The 21,326-nt window shown below is 37.2% G+C and overlaps 1 protein-coding gene across 1 annotated transcript; it reads left to right on the top strand.

The window, feature by feature from the left end:
* The first annotated feature begins 329 nt into the window (after positions 1-329).
* Positions 330-16,491, top strand: NAA30 (N-alpha-acetyltransferase 30, NatC catalytic subunit). The gene is made up of 5 exons (XM_070931649.1): positions 330-394; positions 540-1,448; positions 6,206-6,329; positions 7,116-7,171; positions 14,685-16,491. Exons 2-5 carry the CDS (start codon positions 543-545, stop codon positions 14,820-14,822), a joined length of 1,224 nt encoding a protein of 407 aa, XP_070787750.1. The 5' UTR covers positions 330-394; positions 540-542; the 3' UTR covers positions 14,823-16,491.
* The last annotated feature ends 4,835 nt before the right edge of the window (positions 16,492-21,326 follow it).

The raw sequence follows: 21,326 nt of genomic DNA on the forward strand, positions 1-21,326 counted from the left end.
CCACTAGTACGGTCTCGTTCTCCTTTTTCTGACCATAGAGTCTCTGACTACCACCGCAAGCGGAATGGAGCCAGTGACAATACAATACCAACCCTGGCGGCAAGGCCAGCCGTAAAGCGAGCGGCAATCAAATGTCGCGCGCAGTCGCCTCGGAGGGAAAGGAGCTCGTGAGAAGCCACGCCTCTGACCCCTTTCTCCTTCCTCTCCCTCAGTCCTTCCTCGGGGCCAGTCATAAAGTAAAACGACGCGAAGTGTCGCGCCTCGTCCCTGATTCTGGAGCCGCGGCGGCCAGGCCTGACAGGAAACCTAGTCGCGCTTTACGGCCGCTGGATGAGGAGGAGCGGAGAAAGGGAGCGGGAGGTGCCGCGGCTGCTGCTGCTGAAGGGACTTTGGGGTGAGGAGGAGGAGGAGGAGGAGGAAGAGGGAGCACGCGGGTGGGGTTGTGTGAATGGAAAAGGAAAAGGGAAGAGTTGGGCGTTTTCTTCTTACACTTTCACTCTTTTTCTCTTCGCTTCCCTCCTTCCTTTTGGTCTCCTCAGGACATGGCCGAGGTACCGCCCGGGCCTAGCAGCCTCCTCGCTTCGCCGCCGGGAGCCGCCGCTGCGCTCCTCTCTCCCTTTCCGGGAACTGCTGAAGAGGAGGAGGAGGAAGAGGAGGACGAAGAGGAAGGAGGAGGAAGGCGCTCCTGCAGGGAGGAGGAGGAGGAGGAGGAGGAAGCTGAGGAGGAAGGCATGCGGGAGGGGAGCCTGCCCCGCCGCCGCGTTTGCCAGCCCCATCGCCACTACCATCAGCTCAACGGGCTCATCGCTGGGTCGGACTTGCGGCACTTGCGAAGCTCCCTGAAGGACAAGGTTTTAAGCAACAGCAACGAGAACCAGTGTCCGCCCAATAGCAAGAAAAACAGCAAGGCCACCATCACCACTGGCCCTGGCAAAACAATGGGACACGGGCAGGAGCCCCAGCATCCCTGTCAGGGAGGGGAACGGGAGACAAGTCCATCTTCACCACTCAGCAACCACCACCAGGCCCCTTGCCCCCAGGCAAGGACTGCACAGTCCCAGCAGCAGCAGCACTACCACCACCATCACCACTGTGATGCTTCTGCTCCCTCTGCTGGGGACAGGAATGGGCTGGTTGGGGGAGGAGAGTTGGAGGAAGGTGAGGATCAGGAGTTGGAAAGGGAAGAGGAGTCCTTGCTACTTCTCTCCAGATCCTTGGCCTCTACCTGCAGTTTGCAAAAATGCTCCATGGGTCCCCATACAGACACTTCCTGGGCCCCCCAGCAGGTGAAGGAGGAGAAAGGGGACCTCACAATACGATATGTTCGATACGAGTCCGAGCTACAGATGCCAGACATCATGAGACTGATCACCAAAGATCTGTCTGAACCCTACTCCATTTACACTTATAGGTATTTTATCCACAACTGGCCTCAGCTTTGCTTTTTGGTAAGTTGGGGGTGCAGACATGATTAAAAATGTGTTGCAAGGTTGAAGGGTAAAAGGAAGAGTGTTGGAGATGGATGGACAGCAGTGGGTGATATGGAGAAAATTAATAGGGTAAGCAAAATTCTCACATCTGTCATTCACCAGTAGTCAAATTGTGAAATAAATCATACGCAAACTAGGTAATTATGTAAGTGTGGTTTGAACTATGCAGAATTATTCATAAACTTTGCCCACATGTAAAGTGTAAACTGAAGACCAATCCCTCTATAATTTTGTTCCCAAGATAAAGGAAATTGAATTGTGCTTGGTGAATTTGGAATTACGTATGCTTATTTTTCAATGGTTTGGGGATACTGAGTTATATTGTCATTAGTTTGTTTTTAGAGTTTGTTCTATCAATGCCCAGTTAAAATCAGAAGTAATAATGTCTTTGTAAGTTTTCTATTTATGGAGCAAATGTTTGAGAAGTAAATTAGGATTAATACAATCTTACAATGCTACTGAAAAACTCATTTTGGGGATTTTAAATATGAATATTCCTTGGTACTTCATGGTATTCAATTTTAACTTGGTACCATTTATGTAATTTTAATGTTCTGTATAAAATTTAAATTGCAACTTATTTTCAGAGATGAAAGCCTACATGTTATGTGCAACATGCCTCTTACCAAATTGTATGTCTTAAATAGACATGATTCTATATACAGAAAGCAGTTCATTCTCCCATAAAAAGGTGAGCATAGATCTTGAACCATAATTGTAAGGAGAGGGTAGTTTGAAAGGAAAAAAGGGAGGATTTCTTAAATGATTCTACCATACTACATTAAATATTTCTTTTTTAAAAAGATAATTATGTTAGTGTTTCTTGTTTATTACTTATTAGCAGACTAAACTGCTATCTACTTAGTCAAATATCAAGTTAGCCAGCCTTCCTTTTAAAACTCCATGTATCATACAAGCAACGGGGGAAAAAAGAGTATGTTTGCTTGAAAGTCAGTTCTCTTAAGATACCTCTTAGATAAGATTATCTAAGATATCTCTTTAGAGATAAGATATCTCTAAAATATTTTACAAATTAAAAGAAAAGTTTCTAATGGTTTGACATGTTTATTTGTGATGTCTACAGACCCTTAATACAGTCATTTTTAAAATTTTCAATGAGAAAATATTCTGAGGATATTTGAGGTGTTGAAGCAAAGGCAAAAGGAGCAATAAACATGAAAACTTGCCTGAGTTAGATAGGATGACATGAAGATTTGTATAGTAATACATCAATGTAATATAAATAAAAGCTTATAAGGGGCATCTCCTTGGGGAAACTCCTGCCCTAGCTGGATGAGCTATGTCCAGATTTATAGCTTTCATTTGGAATCTATTTTCCCTTTTGCAAAATAATGAAAACAGGTAGCAACTATTATGTAAAAATAAGAAAGGTCTATTTCTATATTTCTGTTGGTTTGTTTAATGAATGGACAGTGTAAGCAATGACTGGTTTAGACTCTACAGAAAAGTTTACAATTTTTCCCTATGCTGTCTCATGAAAAACAATTCAGAAATACAAACTTTGCTGTACAATATTTCAGTACTAGCATAATATCTTTACAGCAAACTAGGAACAAAAATAGTAGTTGGAAATGTAACAAACTATTTTATTTTCAAATATAGTCCTGACTTTTTTAAAACAAAAAGTGACATGACAAAAAAAAGTTTACAAATGGTTATATATGTTTGTCTACATAGCAAAAACTTAGAAAGTAACTCAGAAACATTATGCCAGTCCTATTCTTATTAGTTTAATATGAGTATAGGGGATATAGTGATGTTTGGTAACCTTCAAAGTCTTCAACAATGTTATCTTGATGTATTGGGTTATTAATGAATATTCTAGTATTGCAGGGTGTTAAAGGTTAACAAAGTAGCATTGCAGTTAATTTATTAATTTATTTATTAATTTTATTTCTATACCGCCCTTCTCCCGAAGGACTCAGAAAAATTAAGAACAGGATGGGTTACTTCTATATGTTAAGCAAGGCTGCAACTTGTCCTTCTAGGTTTCTTTTTAAGTAGGGATTATCATCAAACCAGGATACCATATGAAGGAATATGGTGTGTTGCTGCTCAAAATTATTGTTTTCCATATATTATGAAGAACATGTTTTGTGAAAATACCAATATCCCTATGTGATATGAGGAGAGCTTATAGATTGCCTGCAAACTAGGCCAAAGATCATTACATACTTGAAAGAATCTAGGAGAATATTCATTTATTAAGTTTTCCCTCCAAAATTACTTTCAAGGCTAGGAATTATTTACCTTTTGATTGCTCAGGAACACCCTCATGTTATCTGGATTAAACATTATTCAAACATTGATTAATAATATATTGGTGATCATATTGGTATTTTAGTACTTGAATAGCTAGCTTTGATTTTAACTTTAAGGATTTTAACATAGTCGGAAAGCTCAAGAACATCCACATATTATCTGGATTAAACATTATTCAAACTTTAATTAGTATTGATATTATATTGGCAATAATATTTGTGTTATATTGGTAATAATCTTGGTATTTTAGTATTTGAATAGTTAGCTTTGATTTTAACTTTTAAGGATTTTAGAATACTTGGAAAGTTACTCCCAGATATATTCATTGGATTAGAAGAAGTAAAAGTCCTAAGGGGTCCTCCCTAGAACTGATTGAAACACAGTTCCTCAATTCTTTAATTCTAAATGCATACCTTTTGGTATACAAAAGCAAAACTGACAAACCTGAAATCAGCCTGCTCTCAGTTTGCGATTTCCCCCTCTTTCATGGATTCGCCTGCTGTTTATCCCACCTTTCTATGGCTGGGATAATGTAATAAATTATGATTAATGTGCCTTCAAAAAAAGAAAAAAAAAACCTAAGGACTTGAAGGCACATTGACAAGAGGAGGTAGTCTGTCGCATATACCTGACTATTTGATTTGGGTAGTGAGGTATATAAATTGGAATATCTAGAAAATATTTAGGAAGCAATTCCAAAATGCTTTAATCAAAATGCTTTTTTTAGAATTGTCTTCCCGGAAGGACAGAAAAAATCCTCTGATTTCCCAGGATCAGATACTGATCACTCACAGGAATAGGAATAGATGATTATAACCCTGGTTTGGAATACTCAGGCATTGATCTTTCCAGTTATTATTGCTGCTTCACTGCCCTTTCTATCAGAAATTATTGCAGGATCAGTCTAAATTTGATCTAATCTGAATCTAATGCTCATTTCTTTAATTTATCAAATATTCTGCAGATATAATTAATTTACCTACATAACAGACCTAGCTTCATTTTTGGGTGAAAATACGGATTCTGACATTTGTGATTGCCTGGGTGTTTTAGAATTTTAAGATTCTAAATGAGATTTCAGAATAAAATTTTTATTCTTGACTTGCATGAAACGTGGTCAATAATCTTGACTCATTGTATGAGCAAGATGCCCCTTTACAGCAACAATCAACGTTCTGTAAGCATTATAAATATTGTGTAAATAAACATCTGCAAGCATGAGGGTACATGCTTATTTTGAATGCTAGCATAATCATATTAAAAATCATGCAGGTTGAACAGTTGTGTTAACTATGTATATGTTTCGTGATCTTACTGCATGCACCTAATGCAAAAAGTAGATCAGAAAAAAATGAACATTAGGTTTCAGCTAAAATATCACCTACAGCTGTAACTAGATTCAATATATTTTGTCAGGATTCATGACATTTTCTTTTTCAATTCTTACCTTTTCCAATCTCAACATTCTAAGTTACGTATTTTTATAGAAGGATAAAGATTGATGTTAGTACTTTTTGTCAGATCTACCAAGAGAAACATATTTTGAAACTAACAACTGTAAAATATAGATAAAAGTATATAAATCTCGCAATATCTATTATAAAAGAACCATGCAATGGATTTGTCAGAAATAACTTTATGAAAGCAAAAAAATTTAAAATGTGCTCACTAAAAATTACATTTTAAAATTGATCTACATTTCATAATCTTTGACTATTAAAATTACAAAGGCCATTTCTTTTTTCATGTTTCAGTTATTTCAGCTCTAATATAGCTCTTATTAGAATTGCTGATTGATCAATATTTCAGTTATGTACTTTCTACTTGGAATTTAATAATTCTGTTCCTCATAAAAATAAAAGATCCATTCTCAAAGAATAGAAAAGTATAACTGAAGAATAATTCAAACTACACTGAGATACTGGATAAAATACTGTGTAAGGTCCAGGCCAAACAGGCTAAAGATAACATTTAGTGTACTAAATATTATAAACAGAAGGTAGTTTGCATAGCTTCCTAACTTATATGCCTCTTAACACATGCCCCTTAGAAGATTTGTGACGCTTTCTTAAATAGCATAGATTTTTAAAAAGCAATAGAGAGAAGAAAAGCACCCTGAGTGCTATCACGCCATACATAAAAGATGCATCTACCCATTCTGGAGCAGTTTCTTATTCACTATTAGCCCTTTGTGATAGCAAATTAATACACTATGCATGTGTCTGGGCAGATATTTGTGCTCATACAACTTAACATCCAAGCCAAGGATTCTTTTGCAAGAAACTAATTTAAGCTTCTGTTAATAAAGTTTTGGGGAATTTCCAAGATGGGATCTTTTTAAAAATGTGTCTATAAAATTGTGATTTTATGGCACTGTGTGTTAGCCTTAACCTACAAGATGTGTTTTGTTTGGTTTTTGTTTTGTTTTTAAGGCAATGGTAGGTGATGAGTGCGTAGGTGCAATCGTCTGCAAGTTGGACATGCACAAAAAGATGTTTCGTAGAGGTTATATAGCCATGTTAGCGGTGGATTCCAAATACAGAAGAAAAGGCATAGGTAAGAATAGCAGTTGCATCTTTTTGAAGCCTTCTGAAAGTAATATACTTTCAGTTAGCTATTGCTTTCAGGTAAATATTTTTGCATACAATTGCCTTTCTTTGTGGCAATTAATTTAATCAATTTTTTTTTAAAATGAAGCACTCTGCTATTGTCATGTACTTATGTGCAGCTCATGAGTCCTTATTCTGTGGATATCCACTTTGAACTCATCACCGACCCTATTCATAAAAGTTCTGCTGCAGTGATGTTGACAAGACAAACATGCCTCATATTTGTGAAATATATTCTCTTTAGGTTGGCTGCTTTCTCTTGTGAGCCACCGCTGTATACAAGAGATTCACAGGTTAAAAGGAGACTGGGGACAGAAATTTAATCCATTAAAGGAAAGGGATATGCATGATTTTATTAGCTTAGTCTGTACCCCATTGGTTCCCTTACTTTACCGTACACTATGTTGTGGCAGGCTAAGTGACACTGCCTCTGGAAACTGCTATACAAATTTTTGTAAGTCAATGCTAAAGGATAATCCTAAATAAGATCTTTGAATGTTGTGCCATAATACCTCATTTATACTTAACATAAAAGACATGAGTGTTTGGATTGCTTTCCCTCTCCCTTAGAGACATTTTTTTAAAAAATGTGTAGACTATCATATTACTAATTGTTACTTCTTAAATTATGCATGTGTTGGAAGATCAGGACACAGGATAGTTCATGCTAGTTCATGCTGTAATAATTTGTACTTGAAGTTTTTACATTTTTTGTTTTTTATTTGTATTCCAGGTACAAACTTGGTTAAGAAAGCTATTTACGCCATGGTAGAAGGAGATTGTGATGAGGTAATTATTTTGTTTCTTTGAAGGAACTTTGTTTTTCTCCCTTGCTTCACTTGAAGGCTATTTTTCCAAATGCAGTTTACTATTTAAGTGAGGCTTCGGTTTAAGTAAAATATTTTCAGAAAAACATACTGAATGTTTTCTGGGACTCCAAAGAATGAATTTGACTTCTTTGGGCTGTGCAGAAAAATACATGAAATCTGTCTTTACATGAGCAAAAACCCTAAACAGATCTAGATAGTAATATAAGTGACCTAAAGTAGTGATTTGACCTTGCATAGTATAGTAAAAGTTTATGATATTTTGGGGATATAGTACATGAAAATGAGGTAGCATGTAAATTACAGAAACCCATACTGGCTCCATTGTCACCTGGGTCAACAAGGACCATGCTAGATGTTGGATTTCCTGGACATCTGGTAAAAAGTAAACTACAGGACTCAGGATTAGCAGCTGCAGAACTACTGGAAGGAAAGGTGTTTTGATTGAAAACAAAGAAATAATGATCTGTTATTACAGTTTAAGTCCAACAAGAGAATTTTTGAAATGAATGTACCAGTTCTGGAAAGAACATCATCCAGAAGCAGAAGCAACAGAACAGAGGCTAGCAACGTCAGTTTATAATATGAAATAAAATATTCACAGAAGCAGAATTGGAAGAATTGCAAATGTCTACCCAGGACAAAGAAATCAAAACCTTGCCAGAAGTAACTCAGACTATAAAGGCAAACTAAGGGGAGTGGGCAGTTAGAGGAAGCCAGCACAGCTATAGAACTGTTTTCATTTGGAAACCAGGCACCCTCTATTATGCCTCAGAAAGAACAAAGCCCTCTAACTAAAGAACTAGAAGAATTGAAGCAAAGAATAACTGAGCATCTAGAACAACACAAAAACAATAGAATAAGGTTGCCTGCATTGAAGCTTGTTCCAAAGAAAAAGCTGGCATAAGCATTAAAATATGCCAATACTGTAATATTAAATATAAGCACCAGCTCACTGCATGAAACAAACCAACTAACATACAGCACATCTACAGTTATAACTGAATATCTGGGATGCAAAATCAAAGAAAAAAGAAGAAAATCTTTCTTCTTTCTGGGATGCAAAATCACTGAATATCTGAGATGCAAAATCAAAGAACAAAGAAGAAAAAAAGCCAAACAGTATACCACCGAAATGGAAGGCTGGAAAATAAGATTAGCAAACGAGATCAGATGCAAGTAAGCTAGAATTTAGATTTAAAAAAAACTGAAGAACACTAAATAATACCTAATCAAGAAATACCACTTAGAAACAAGGAAGCTCAAAGAACACTGGAAATAATAAAGTAGCAAATAACAGCCAAGCAAATTAGCAGATACAAAACTTGAATTGCAAATTATAGGCAGAACCTTCAATTTTAATCCAGTCAGAAAGGTTTCTATCAGTCCATTAATGGAGATACTGCAGTGAAAGAACAAATATTCTACATTCATAGAATTATAGTGTTAGAAGAGAACATTTAAGTCATAAAGTTATATCTCCTACTCACTGGAGGAAATCCAAATTCCTTCATTTAACTTTCTATTTAACTTTCACTTGAAAGTTATCTAAAGAAGAAAAGCCCACAATTTTTCTGGGTACATAGTTCTACAATTGAACTGCTCTTATGGTTGGTGTTTTTTTTCTAACATTTAATCAGAATCTGCCTTCTGTGACTTGAATTCATTATTTCATCTCCTGAAATCCAGACGCCTATCATATTTTCCTTCACTCCTGTCTTCTTAAATTTAAATAAATCCATCTCTTAATCTTATAGGAATTAGTTTTCAATAATCTTCTGATCATCAACATTGCTCTTCCCTGAATCTGTTTCTGATCTGTTTCAATTCTTAACAGTGTGATTCCAGAATTTTACGTAGTATTCAAGGCAAAGTCTTACAAATGCATAAAAAATAATAATTAGATTCCAAAATTGGTATGCCAAAAGAGTTGCTTTTAGGTAGTCAAAACACATTGCAAGTGATTTGGTTCATATATGTAATAAAATAGGGTTTAGTTGCAGCTGTGGGACAAAACACAGTGATTCCACGCAGAAATAGCTTTGGGGTTGGGTGAGGCAGGAAAAAGCCATGGTTAGCAGTAATAGCTGAACAGAGGGAGGAAAGATCCTGCAGGGGCATGTTAGTGGGATATTCTAGTGTTTTTGATGATCAATAGCAACTGAGGAAGGGATAAAAAGAGCTGGAAGGCTGCTCTATAAATTTATTAAAATCCTTAAAATTGAAGAGATGTGTTTAACTCATCTTTAGTCAGCCTTAAAATTAAGAATGTTTGCATTACCACTTTCCCCCATTCTTTGTGCTACTTCCACTTTCTTGACTTGTATTTTCTTTATTTTTAAAAATCAAGTCAATGGTAGTTGTGTCTTCCATCTTTTAAAAAAAAAAATTGAACACAAACTTATAAAATAAACTAGTCAAAATTATTATGAAGTGATTCTTCATAATAACTTATTTTTGGGAAGCCTGACTGGAAATTCACATTCCTTAAGTATCTAGAAAGCAAGAAATACTCAGAATACTATTAAACTTGAATGTCAGCATTGAATTGCTCCTTAAAGAGCAAGTGGTTTGGCAGGATTTGTTCAGAGAGTTTAGTTTTCTAGTAGCAATAATCCAGAGTTTTAGGTCCTTAGGTCTAACTACTTTTACTAGCAAAAAAAAAAAAAAAATGAAATGTATGATGCGACTTTTATTTATACTTGTGGTATTTTTCTTATAATACCACTTTTATTTACACATAAAATTAATAATTATGCTAGTAGATTTAATAGAACATTTTGCAATTTTTTGCCATCAGATCAACTTCTAGCAAATATCTGGAGAAGTCCTTTTAGTTTTCTTGGCAACGTTTTGGAAGTGGCTTTCCATTTCTGATTTGCTGTCAAGAATTTAAAGTGTACAGGTAGTCTTTGACCAATTGGGGCCACAATTTAGGCTGCTAAATGATGCAGTTATTAAGCAAATCATCATGTGACTGGATTTGATTTTACAACCATCTTTTTTATGGTTAAGTGAATCGCATAGTCATTAAGTGAATTTGGCTTCCCCAATTGACTTTGCTTGGCAGAAGCCGGCTGGGAAAGTTGTAAATTGCAGTCCCATGAACACAAGATGCTGCAACCATTGTGAATGTAAGCTGATTGCCAAGTGCCTAAATTGCAATTGCAATGACCATAGGGATGTGGTCGTTATAACTTCAAAGTCAGTTCATAAGTCACTTTTTTTTTGAGGCTGCAGTAACTTTGAACAATTGTGAAACAAACTATTGTAAGACTAGCTGAAATAAGACTAATCATAAACTTTGTTATGGCTTAATGTAATATAAGCAGTAACATTTGTTCATGTCATTCAAACTTGTAAAAAACTCTTTAGTGAAGAAATCCAGTGACTACTAACAGTTATCTAATCACTTTTTCTTGATTAAAACGAGATGTAAATATTCTGGAAACCTCACTCTCTTAAATGTTGTGCTTCTAAATTGCTCAGTAATATAGTACCGAATTTTCCGGCGTATAAGATGACTGGGCGTATAAGACGACCCCCAAATTTTCCTGTTAAAATATAAGGTTTGGGCTATACTCGCCATATAAGACTACCCCTCTTCCAACGCACTCCAAATAAAAATTAAAAAAAACATCAACTGGCTCACCCACAATGTAAAAGCAGCTGTGCTAGACCCAAAATGGCCCCTGCAACAAGCAGGAACCTCACACAGCCACAAAAAGCCCCAAAACCCAACTTTCACACTTTACACACACAAAATTCCACATACAGCTTTGTGAGATTTTGTGTGTTTGTGTAGTTAGAGTGAAACACTACAGAAACACACTAAATCTCAGAAAGCTGCACAAATATTATTTTATTTTATTTTTATTTTTATATGAAAACTAAATTTAAAACTTCCTAAACTTTAAATGGCTAGGTCTAAAAAAGAACAACTAAAAAAAACCCCAATTAACTATTTTTTTTTAAAGATCCCAAAGGGGAAAAAAACTTACCCAATAGAACAGGGGTCTCCAACCTTGGCAACTTTAAGACTTGTAGACTTCAACTCCCAGAATTCCTCAGCCAGCTTTGTTTTGCTGGCTGAGGAATTCTGGGAGTTGAAGTCCACAACTCCCTGCCTGCTTGATTGCAGGCAGGGAGTTGCTTGCTGATGGAATGGATTCAGGCAAGCGAAGCAAGGCAAGCAGCTAAGGCAGTGGTTCTCAACCTTCCTAATGCCGTGACCCTTTAATACAGTTCCTCATGTTGTGGTGTCCCCCAACGATAAAGTTATTCCTAAAACCATCAAAAATATGTGTTTTCCGATGGTCTTAGGCCAGGGTTCCCCAACCTTTTGGACCTCAGGGACTACCAACTGCATAATTTTAAATTTCGCGGACCACTAATACGAATCCAGTGCGCCGCTTGCTGAAGCACCTGGACTCCCAGTACGGGATGGGGTTCTTCAGGCACTCTCCCTCCTCTCTGTCTCTCTCTCTCTGTCTCCCACTCTCTCTCATTCTCTTTTTCTCTCTCTCTCATTTTCGCTTTCTCTCTCTCTCTCTCTCTCTCTCTTTCTCTCCTACTCTTTCTCATTCTCTCTTTCTCTCTCTCCCCCACTCTCTCATTCTCTTTCTCTCTCCCCTTCTTTCTCATTCTTTCCCCCACTCTTTCTCTTTCTCTCCCCCCTCTCTCTCATTCTCTTTCTCCCCCTCTTTCTCTCTCTCTTTCTCCCACTCTCTCTTTCTCTCTCCCCCTCTTTCTCTCTCCTCCCACTCTCTCTCATTCTCTCTGTCCCTCTTTCTCTCTCCCCCCTCTCTTTCTCTCTCCCACTCTTTCTCTTTCTCTCTCTCCCACTCTTTCTCTCATTCTCTCTTTCTCTCTCCCCCTCTTTCTCTCTCTCTCCCCACTCTCCCTCTCATTCTGATTCTCTTTCATTTTCTCTCTCTCTCTCTCATTCTCTCTCTGATTCTTTGATTCTCTTTGATTCTCTGTCTCTTTCTCTGTCTCTCATTCTCTCACTCTCTCTCTCTGATTCTCTCTGTCTCTTTCTCTCATTCTCTTTCATTCTGCCTTTCTCTCTCTTTCATTCTTTGTCTCTTTCTCTCTCTGTCTCATTCTGATTCTCTCTCTTTCTCTCTCATTCTCTCTCTCTCTCTCTCATTTTATGGGCCAGCCAGTGTCTTGGGGCTGAGAGGAAGTCAAGCATCTCCCTGAGAGACTGAGGGCCGGAAGAAGTGTGGGAGCGAAGCACTACTTGAACTTGTGCGGCATGAGCATTCGCCTTGGTATATTTGCGCCAGCCGATGGCCAAGGCAGCCCTCATCTCTCTGCTGAAAGTGCAGCATCAGGATTCTGCCTTGGTATATTTGTGGCGCAAGGCAGCCTTCGTTTCCTGCTGCTTAGGACTCAGAGCGGTAAATGGTGACTGGTCCGGGGAGCAGCTGGATTTTGCTCTCCATTGCGGACGCCAGATCAGCCCCCTGCAAGATCTCATCTTTCGAGGAGCGCTCCCTGAAGTAGCACTGGAAACTTTGGTCGGGCTCCTCGAGAGACGAGAGCTTGCAGGGGGCCGATCTGGCATCCGCAATGGAGAGCAAAATCTGACTGCTCCCCGGACCAGTCACCATTTACCGCTCCGAATCCCAAGCATCAGGAGATGAGGGCTGCCTTGTGCCGCAAATATACCAAGGCGGAATCCTGATGCCGCTCTTAAGCGGAGAGAAAAAGCCGGATTTTGCTCTCCATTGCAGGCACCAGATCGCCCCCCTGCAAGCTCTCCTCTCTCAAGCAGCCCAACCAAAGTTTCCAGCCCCGCTTCAGGGAGCGCTCCTCGAGAGACGAGAGTTTGCAGGGGGCCGATCTGGCATCCGGATTAGAGAGCAAAATCCAGCTGCTCTTCGGATCAGACGCCATTTACCACTCTGAGTCCCAGGCAGCAGGAGAGGAGGGCTGCCTTGTGCCACTGGCTGGCACAAATATACCAAGGCGGAATGCTGTTGCCGTACAAATGAAAGTAGTGCTTCACTCCCACAGCTTCCAGCCATCGCAAACGACGCTTCTTCCCGCTTCTGCCGCCCCCTCCCCCACCGCCACAACAGCACCATTCATTCCGGATGGCGAGGGCTGCGCTCGTTTTTCTGTATTGCACCACCTGCAAAACCCCTGTGAAAGGGTTGTTTGACCCCCAACCACTGAGCTAAGGTAAGCAAGCTGGAGGGGGAAAAGTTTTTCCCTTCTCCATGGCTCTGGCGATCCCAGCTGAGTTGCCTGATTAGCAGATCGTCAGAGCTTGGATCGCCAGAGCCATTTAAGGCTTGTCAGAGCCTTTCGGGCTGGTCTGCCTGGTTACAGGAGAACGACACCCGGCGTATAAGACGACCCCCGACTTTTGAGAAGATTTTCATGTGTTAAAAAGTCGTCTTATACTCCGGAAAATACGGTATAGTTCTGGTTCTGGATTAGTTGTCAGCCCAAGCAAGCATATCTTCCAATATTTTCTGCAAGAAGAATGGACACCAGGGAAACATTTTTTGTGAGCAACATCATTGTAGTTGCCTTACTCTTCCTCATTGCATTGTGAGTCAAAATTATAAGTGGTAACACAAACTGGTCTCCCTAACTGACATTAATGATATGGTATGGTATGGGGTGAGATAATCATATTAAGTACTTATCATTTTAATTGGATTAACTTTGCCATAGGATATTGTCTAATTTCGTAGTTCTAAAAATGCAGGATCTTTCTTTGTTCTAAAAATCTGACAAAGTTTGTATATGCTAAAATTATTCTTTTAATTATTGTATCTTTACCCTCAACATTCTTTTGAAGAATGCAGGACAGCATGCAAATTGCTTCCTCCATTTTTATTCACACAAGACATTACATTATTAAATCAATTTTATTGCAGTCGTTAACTAGCATAGTTGTGAAAAATTAAGCTGAGAGTATAGTGAGCTAGCTGTAGATCACTTATAATTTATTTTCTTATTTATATCCCAATTTTCAGAAGGCTAATTCTTCCAAAATCACATATAAGCATCATTAGTACATGATTTGTTAATACCTTAATAAATACCATAAATATATGACAATCCTTCTAAGGATGGTTGATAGTAAAACACAGAAAGAGAGCAACCTCTGGGATCCTGGATCCTGGGAAAGTTCAAGAATCTTATGGAATGTCTTTTTAATGCCAGGGAACTTGTAAGTATAAATAATTGCAAGCTGTGCTATAACATTTGGTCAACAAGCTTGCTTTCACTTTAATTTGCAACTCAACTTGGGCCAGGAACTCAAGTGTTGGACTAGGATTGAGCTGGGGACCATTTGGTCTGGCACCTGGGTGGGAAGCATATTACTGTTTGTATTTTTATGGTTTGTTGCGAACTGCCTAAAATCTGCATGAGCCTAGGCAGCCATACAAGTCCTGCAAATAAATGAAATAAAATAAAACTCCTGTTAAAAAATATGTCTTATTTTTCAGGTTGTCCTGGAGACTGAGATCACGAACAAGTCTGCATTGAAACTTTATGAAAATCTTGGCTTTGTGCGAGACAAGAGGTTGTTCAGATACTATTTAAATGGAGTTGATGCATTGCGTCTTAAACTTTGGCTGCGTTAATTGGAGGACTTCTCAACAAACATGGCAGCAGCATTTTTTGCATTCAATGCAATTTGTGTGGAATTGCTTTGCAGTTGGACATAATAACTTCCATACAGCTCTTCTTTGTGAGTGTCTCATCGAGCATTGCACCTAAATTGTTGCACTGTGTGGCATGGCGCATCTTGTTCTGAATTTACAACAGGTTGTTTCAGACTTCAAACCCTCTTGGTAACCAGGAAGATGTGCCAATAGGTAGCCAAGAGCTCCTCTTTTCATTTGCAAGTCTACTGACTCCTGTTATATAAATGGTGAACATTTTATCAAGAACCTGTGTATACAGAATACAACCTTTTTCCTTTTTTTTTTTTTTTGTTTGTTTAAGAGAGAAAGAAAAGCCAATGTAATTGTAAAATTCTATAAGTATACTAACATTTCATACAAATCTCACCATAGTTGTTTTTTTCCCTGGGGAAAATAAAAATTACTTCAATTTTAGGTTTTATTTTTCAATATTGAAGTTTCCATTCTTAAATATTGGTACCTCAGTGATTAGTGGATGAAAAAAATGTATTGTAGGGTGGGGTGTGTGTTACATCGAGTAACGGTAACAATTAAATTGCGTCTGCCAGTGCCTGTAGAAATACGTATATTTGTCTCCACTGCTAATTTGAGTGCATGCTTTCTTTTCTTGATTTTTTTTGTCTTTGCAAGAATGGCTTTTATTTAAATTCTGGATTTGATAATAAATTATTTCATTTATCATTTGGACAGAACTCCCATGTGAGGGCTTAAGAAGCCCTTGTCTTACAGTAAAAAGTCTAAGCTATTTTTTAGAAGAACAATTTTGAGTAGCTGCTAAAAGGGAGTCTGATGCACTTTTTCCTTTAAAGAGAGTGAGGATCTTTTTTAAAAAGCAAACAACAAATTAATGTAATCTGAATTAACTTTTATTTAATTAGAATTATCACTAGAATAGCTAAAGAACCATTATTTTTAAACAGTTGAATGAATTTAAATTCTGCTTGGACTCATGCTTATCTTCCATGTTTTAAAAATGCTTTGGTCTTTAGTTCTTGGTCTTGAAAATGAATTTCAAACCGCAATACCATGTTTGTTCTTCAGCTGCTTTCACTTTATTTTTTATTTTAGAAAAGCCAAATCTCTTGCAGTTTTAATTTTTTTCTGAATCATTTGACAGAGGAGTGTCCAAAGGTTGGTTTTAAGTTCTTCCCTCTTTTTAAAATCTACTACATGAGCTTGTATTCTTTTTCACCAGTTACACTGTGTACTTCTGTCTGTCAGTGCAATATGTAAAGCAAATCACTTCTTTTTGGCAGTTCAGCAATGACAGCATTAGTATATAATATATAAAAGCAAAACTTAAGATTGATCCCAAGTAACTCATGGGAAAAAAATCTTCTATTGATAGGAAACCCTTCAGAATTCAAGTTTGCCTTACTATGTAATATGTTAAGTTCAATCGATCATTTTATAAAACGGTTTAAGTTACTGTAAATTTGAGAGGACTTTATCTCTAGTCCCCCTCTGGAGAAGAATACCCATTCTGGATAGTTTAGCAAATTTAAAGGAAGGCCATCCTTATTTTGCACAGTCTGAGCATCTCCCCCACTATGTATAAGTTGTGAATTGTATTTGGGAAAAAATAAAGGATTTTAATTTAAAACTGGCACTTATCTCCTGATATATTTTGTATAGCTTGCTTCCCCTTTTTTCTGTCATCCTCTTGATGGTTGAATTTGAGTTCTTAGCAACTTTCTGCCCTGTTTGCAGCACCAGGCTTGAACAGCAAATAATGGAATGCTGAGCACCATCAAATATTTTAACCATGCCCTTTTTAGCTCTAGTGTAGTCTTCCTAGTTGGCTATATTTACTTCATCTGGAAGGTGTCAGACTGAAGAAAATCCTTCTAAACCACCAGGTAAGCCCAATTTGCAATGAATTGAAATGTTTAGACAATGGGGCAATAATGCTAAACTGTGATAACATCAGACTGGAAACTTCATTTTTACTTACTTACTTTTTTTTAAAGTTTCCTGCAAGTGAACCAGAAAAATTAGAGAATGCTCCTAAGTATTAATTGCTTTCAGGAGAATTCTTGTGTTCATTCCTTTTGGGCTTCTTTGACTCCAGTTAACAAAGTTTCCATGTTCTGGATTAATGTGTTGCTGGTACTTGAATGTGTTATAGTAGGAGGGTTTTTCCTAAGATTTAAATCAATAATGAATTATTGTTTAATTCATAAGGCTTCACTGCTTTAAAATACCTGTTAAATAGGAATATGAAATAATCAGAAAATTAGATTTCAGACTAGGAAAAACCTCTAAGAAAAGTTGTATACCACATTATTTTTTGACTGTCAATATAAATTCATTGCTTTAAAAAAAAATAAGACAATCAGAAGATAGATTTAAGGCTAGTTCTCTGGATGATCTGAAATATTTCTGTCTGTGTTCCCTCACTTTCCCCCCCCCCAAAAAAAAATTCTTGTGCAAGTGCTAAAATGAAAGTAGCTGAGAAGATCATCAAACTATATGTACCACTAATAACCCCCAAAACCAGGAAAAATAAATTTCCCATAACAATATGGAAGCTTCAGACCAAACAAAAAACCTCTGGCAAAAAAACAAGATAGAATGAAGTTGCATACAAAGTCTAATCTGATATTCAGAAGTTAGCTGCTGATGCGAACAAAAATGGGTTTGGTGAAGGACTGGAAGCTTAAATACCATACAGAGGTACTTTTCTTCACTTTCCAACTCATGTTCTACAAATGGCATTTGAGCTAAATGGCTTGCGAGATTGGGAAATATACAGCTATCCCAATTAGTACCTATTGTTTTTTATATATATATATATAGGTTTTCGCAGGTGTTTGTATGTAGGTCTTTAGTTATTCGGGTTTTCTCCCGCGTAAAATTGGAGGTTTCTTGGCAATGTTTTGACGAAGTCTCATTCGTCATCTTCAGGCTGGTGTTATCAGCTTCGTGCTTCTAGGAGCAATGCTAGATGTATATATATGGAATATATATATATATGGAATAACATATAATTCCATATATATATATATATATATATATAGGTCTTTGGTTATTCGGGTCTTCTCCCACGTAAAATTGGAAGTGTCTTGGCGACGTTTCGACGAAGTCTCATTCGTCATCTTCAGGCTGGTGTTCTCGGCTTCGTGCTTCCAGGAGCACGAAGCCGAGAACACCAGCCTGAAGATGACGAATGAGACTTCGTCGAAACGTCGCCAAGACACTTCCAATTTTACGTGGGAGAAGACCCGAATAACCAAAGACCTACATACAAACACCCGCGAAAACCTAAGAAAACAAATATATATATATATATATATATATATATATATATATATATATATATATATATATATATATATATATATGGAATAACCATGTTCATAGATACTGGTTTGAACTGTTCAGCAGTGTTGTGTTTCGTTCTCAAATATTTGGCAACATTTCTACTCAGTTCAGTCAAATATATTGACTCAGCATTTAACATTCAATTGTTAAGCAATATGTATATGACTTGTGATTGTATGATAACATTTAAATAGTAATTCTACATTGCAGAACCTGTGGAAATACAGGTCAGTTTCTAGTGAATATACAAAGTATCTTTGCCTAAGTTAAGAAAGCAAAATACATCAGAAGACTTGCTACTACTACCACAACCACATTGAGTTTGTACAAATGGATCCAGGTTATCCATTTTACCACAATAAAAGGAATTTTGTCCTCAGGTTCAAAAATATATCTGTTCTGCACTGAAAAACCACACACCACAGTTAGTCATTGACTCAAGAAATAAGGCTTGGCAACTAGTTACAAGTTCACACTACAAGTTCTAACAGTTGCCAAAGTATCATCTGATTATAAGATTGTTTCCCTATTTTAAAATATTAAAACTGCAAGATGAGCTAGTCTGTAAGAAAGAATATGAGTTTGTGAATCTCTTTGCGGTTTGTTTATGTGAAAGCATAAGTGAATGAAATATATTCACCGTTCATCATTAGGGTTTTGGTTGTGCACTTATAACAAAAATCCCTAGTGATAGCTGACCATAACACATATTTGCAACATATGGATGTGTAAAAGCTCTTTAGAAATTAGGCCTACTAACTTAAGCCCTTTAATTATCCATTCTTAATAAAACACAAAGCAAGCTGAAAATACAGTAGATTGGGTTTTTTTTAATTGAAAAAGTTTTTCAAATACAAATTTTCCCCCCTTTCCCCCCCCCCCGCTCCCTAACCCCCCCCTCCCCCTCTCCTCCCCCCATGGCTTCTACAAGATGAAATCCAAATTAATATCACATTATATAATACTTTACCACCCTTTTACACCACCCCCTATGTGCTAAACATTTCTTTCTAACATTATTATTATGTCCCCCATATACTATACATTTCAAAAACAACATTCGGCTATGAAACTATAATAAATCCTAATTAGGCATTTATTCTACTCATAATCCACCCATTTCCTCCACCCCCATACGTATATCTCTTAATTCAAATCTTTTAAGTATATTAATATCTAAACGTAACATCCCTTTTCCTAAACTAAGCAATCAGTAGCGTTACCCATCACCTTATACCATATCAGTTTTATTTCACCCACTTTCCTACAGGTCTACCATACATAATATATTTAATATCTTTATTCTTCTGCCCATATTACTAAAAGATATTTCCATATATAAATAAAACCCTCAAATGACTTTAAATTTGTATTCCATATAGTATCTTCTGTAATGTCTTTCAACTAGATTGTTAATTCCATCGACCATGTTAGGGTAACATCAAGTCCTGCTTCCAACAGTTTATTCAGTATCTTCAATTACCATCTGCCCCCATCATTAATAAGTATTTCTGTATATAACCCCCCCCCCCCCGAGTGACTTTATATTTATATTCCATATGGTGTCTTCTGTAATGTCTTGTCTAGATTATTAATTCCAACAATCACGTTAGGGTAACAGCCAGATCATCTGCATGCCCCAATTCCATAGTTCTCTTGCCTTATAGCTCAACATGTACGTAATCCATTTTTCAGAGAATCCAAAATAGAAAGTTCCAATCCGCTCAATCACAGGCCATCTTCCACATCCCAAAAACACCAGCACTGCAGAGATCTGCTATTCTTCTCAAAATAGTATAAGTCTGTAATTTGCCTCAGCTATATTTTCATGTATCAGCCTTCTATAAATCCCGCTTATTATATTTAATCATCTCTTAAGTAGCTGGCATTAATCTGTTGGCTAAAAAAGAATTGTAGTTTAAAAATTTTTAGTTTTGTAGAACCTGCTTCTTCTTTTCTTAAGTTGTGGTTTAGATCTCCACCCTGGTTGCCTTTCTAGGACTTGTATGTCAGCTGATTGAATTACATGCTGGTCTTTAACTTGATAAGACATCAAATCGAGATCCAGAGCCGCCTCTCTTGTATTTATAGGTGATCCAGCTATAGCCTCAGAAGGAGAATCCAAAAGCGGCTCATCCAAAAAGCCCTCTATAACTTGTCGTTTTTCCATTACCTCCATCTCCATCTGCTTAGCCTGAGTTTCATTCTCTTGTTCATTTTGCTTTTCTTTATCCCCCTCCTGTATTCCAAACACTGATGACATACGTGGAGATGTTGGGCCCATTTTAAAAACCTTGTAGTAAAATTCTTCCGCTTTTTCAACAGTGTTTTATTGATATCTTTCTCCTTGATATCTCAATATTATACCAACTGGAGCATCCCACCTAAATGGGATGTTTTGTTTCTTTAGCTCAGTCACCAAAAATCCAAAGTCCTTTCTATCTTTTAACATCTTGGATGGCAGCTCTTTATATATCCAGATCTTCCTTCCATTCATTTCTAGAGTGGAGTTAAAAGACTTTTGCACAATATCATTTCTTATTCCTTTATCAGTAAAATAAATCACCACATCTCTAGGCAATTGTCTTTGCTTTGCTACCCAGGAATTTACTCTGTAGGCCTTACAAAATACTTCTTCAGAGCTGACCTTTAAAATCACAGCCAGAACTTCAGCAGACATCTTTCTCAAGTCCTCTCTGGTATTTTCCTGTATTCCCCTCATTTTCATGCATCGTTGTGCCGACATTCCTCAGTTATGGGAACCTTCACTCCTTTGATTTGTTTTACTGAGTGCTTGTCAAATATTTATCTCCCTCTGCAGTGTGGTTCCGCCCCTTCCTTCTGCACATGCTCAGTCTTTTTCACTCAGTTGACTCAATAGGTCTAGAGTGCTTTTTGTCCTACAGATAATCTGTCTAATTCATCATTATTATTATAACTTGTTAGAGGGCTGCGTTAATGGCTTCTGTCTTGACAGCTTTACAATTGTTTTAAAAAAAAAAAATTTAAAAATTAATTATTATTATTATTATTATTATTATATTGATTGAATACAATCTTTAATTAAATATGGCAGACGATAATCTATCATCTGACCTGGAACAGGTCGCTTCTCCT

The sequence above is a fragment of the Pituophis catenifer genome, unplaced genomic scaffold (genome assembly GCF_029215685.1).
Source record: "Pituophis catenifer annectens isolate HBS135680 unplaced genomic scaffold, rPitCat1.0.hap2 SCAF_1, whole genome shotgun sequence".
Classification (NCBI taxonomy): Eukaryota; Metazoa; Chordata; class Lepidosauria; order Squamata; family Colubridae; genus Pituophis; species Pituophis catenifer.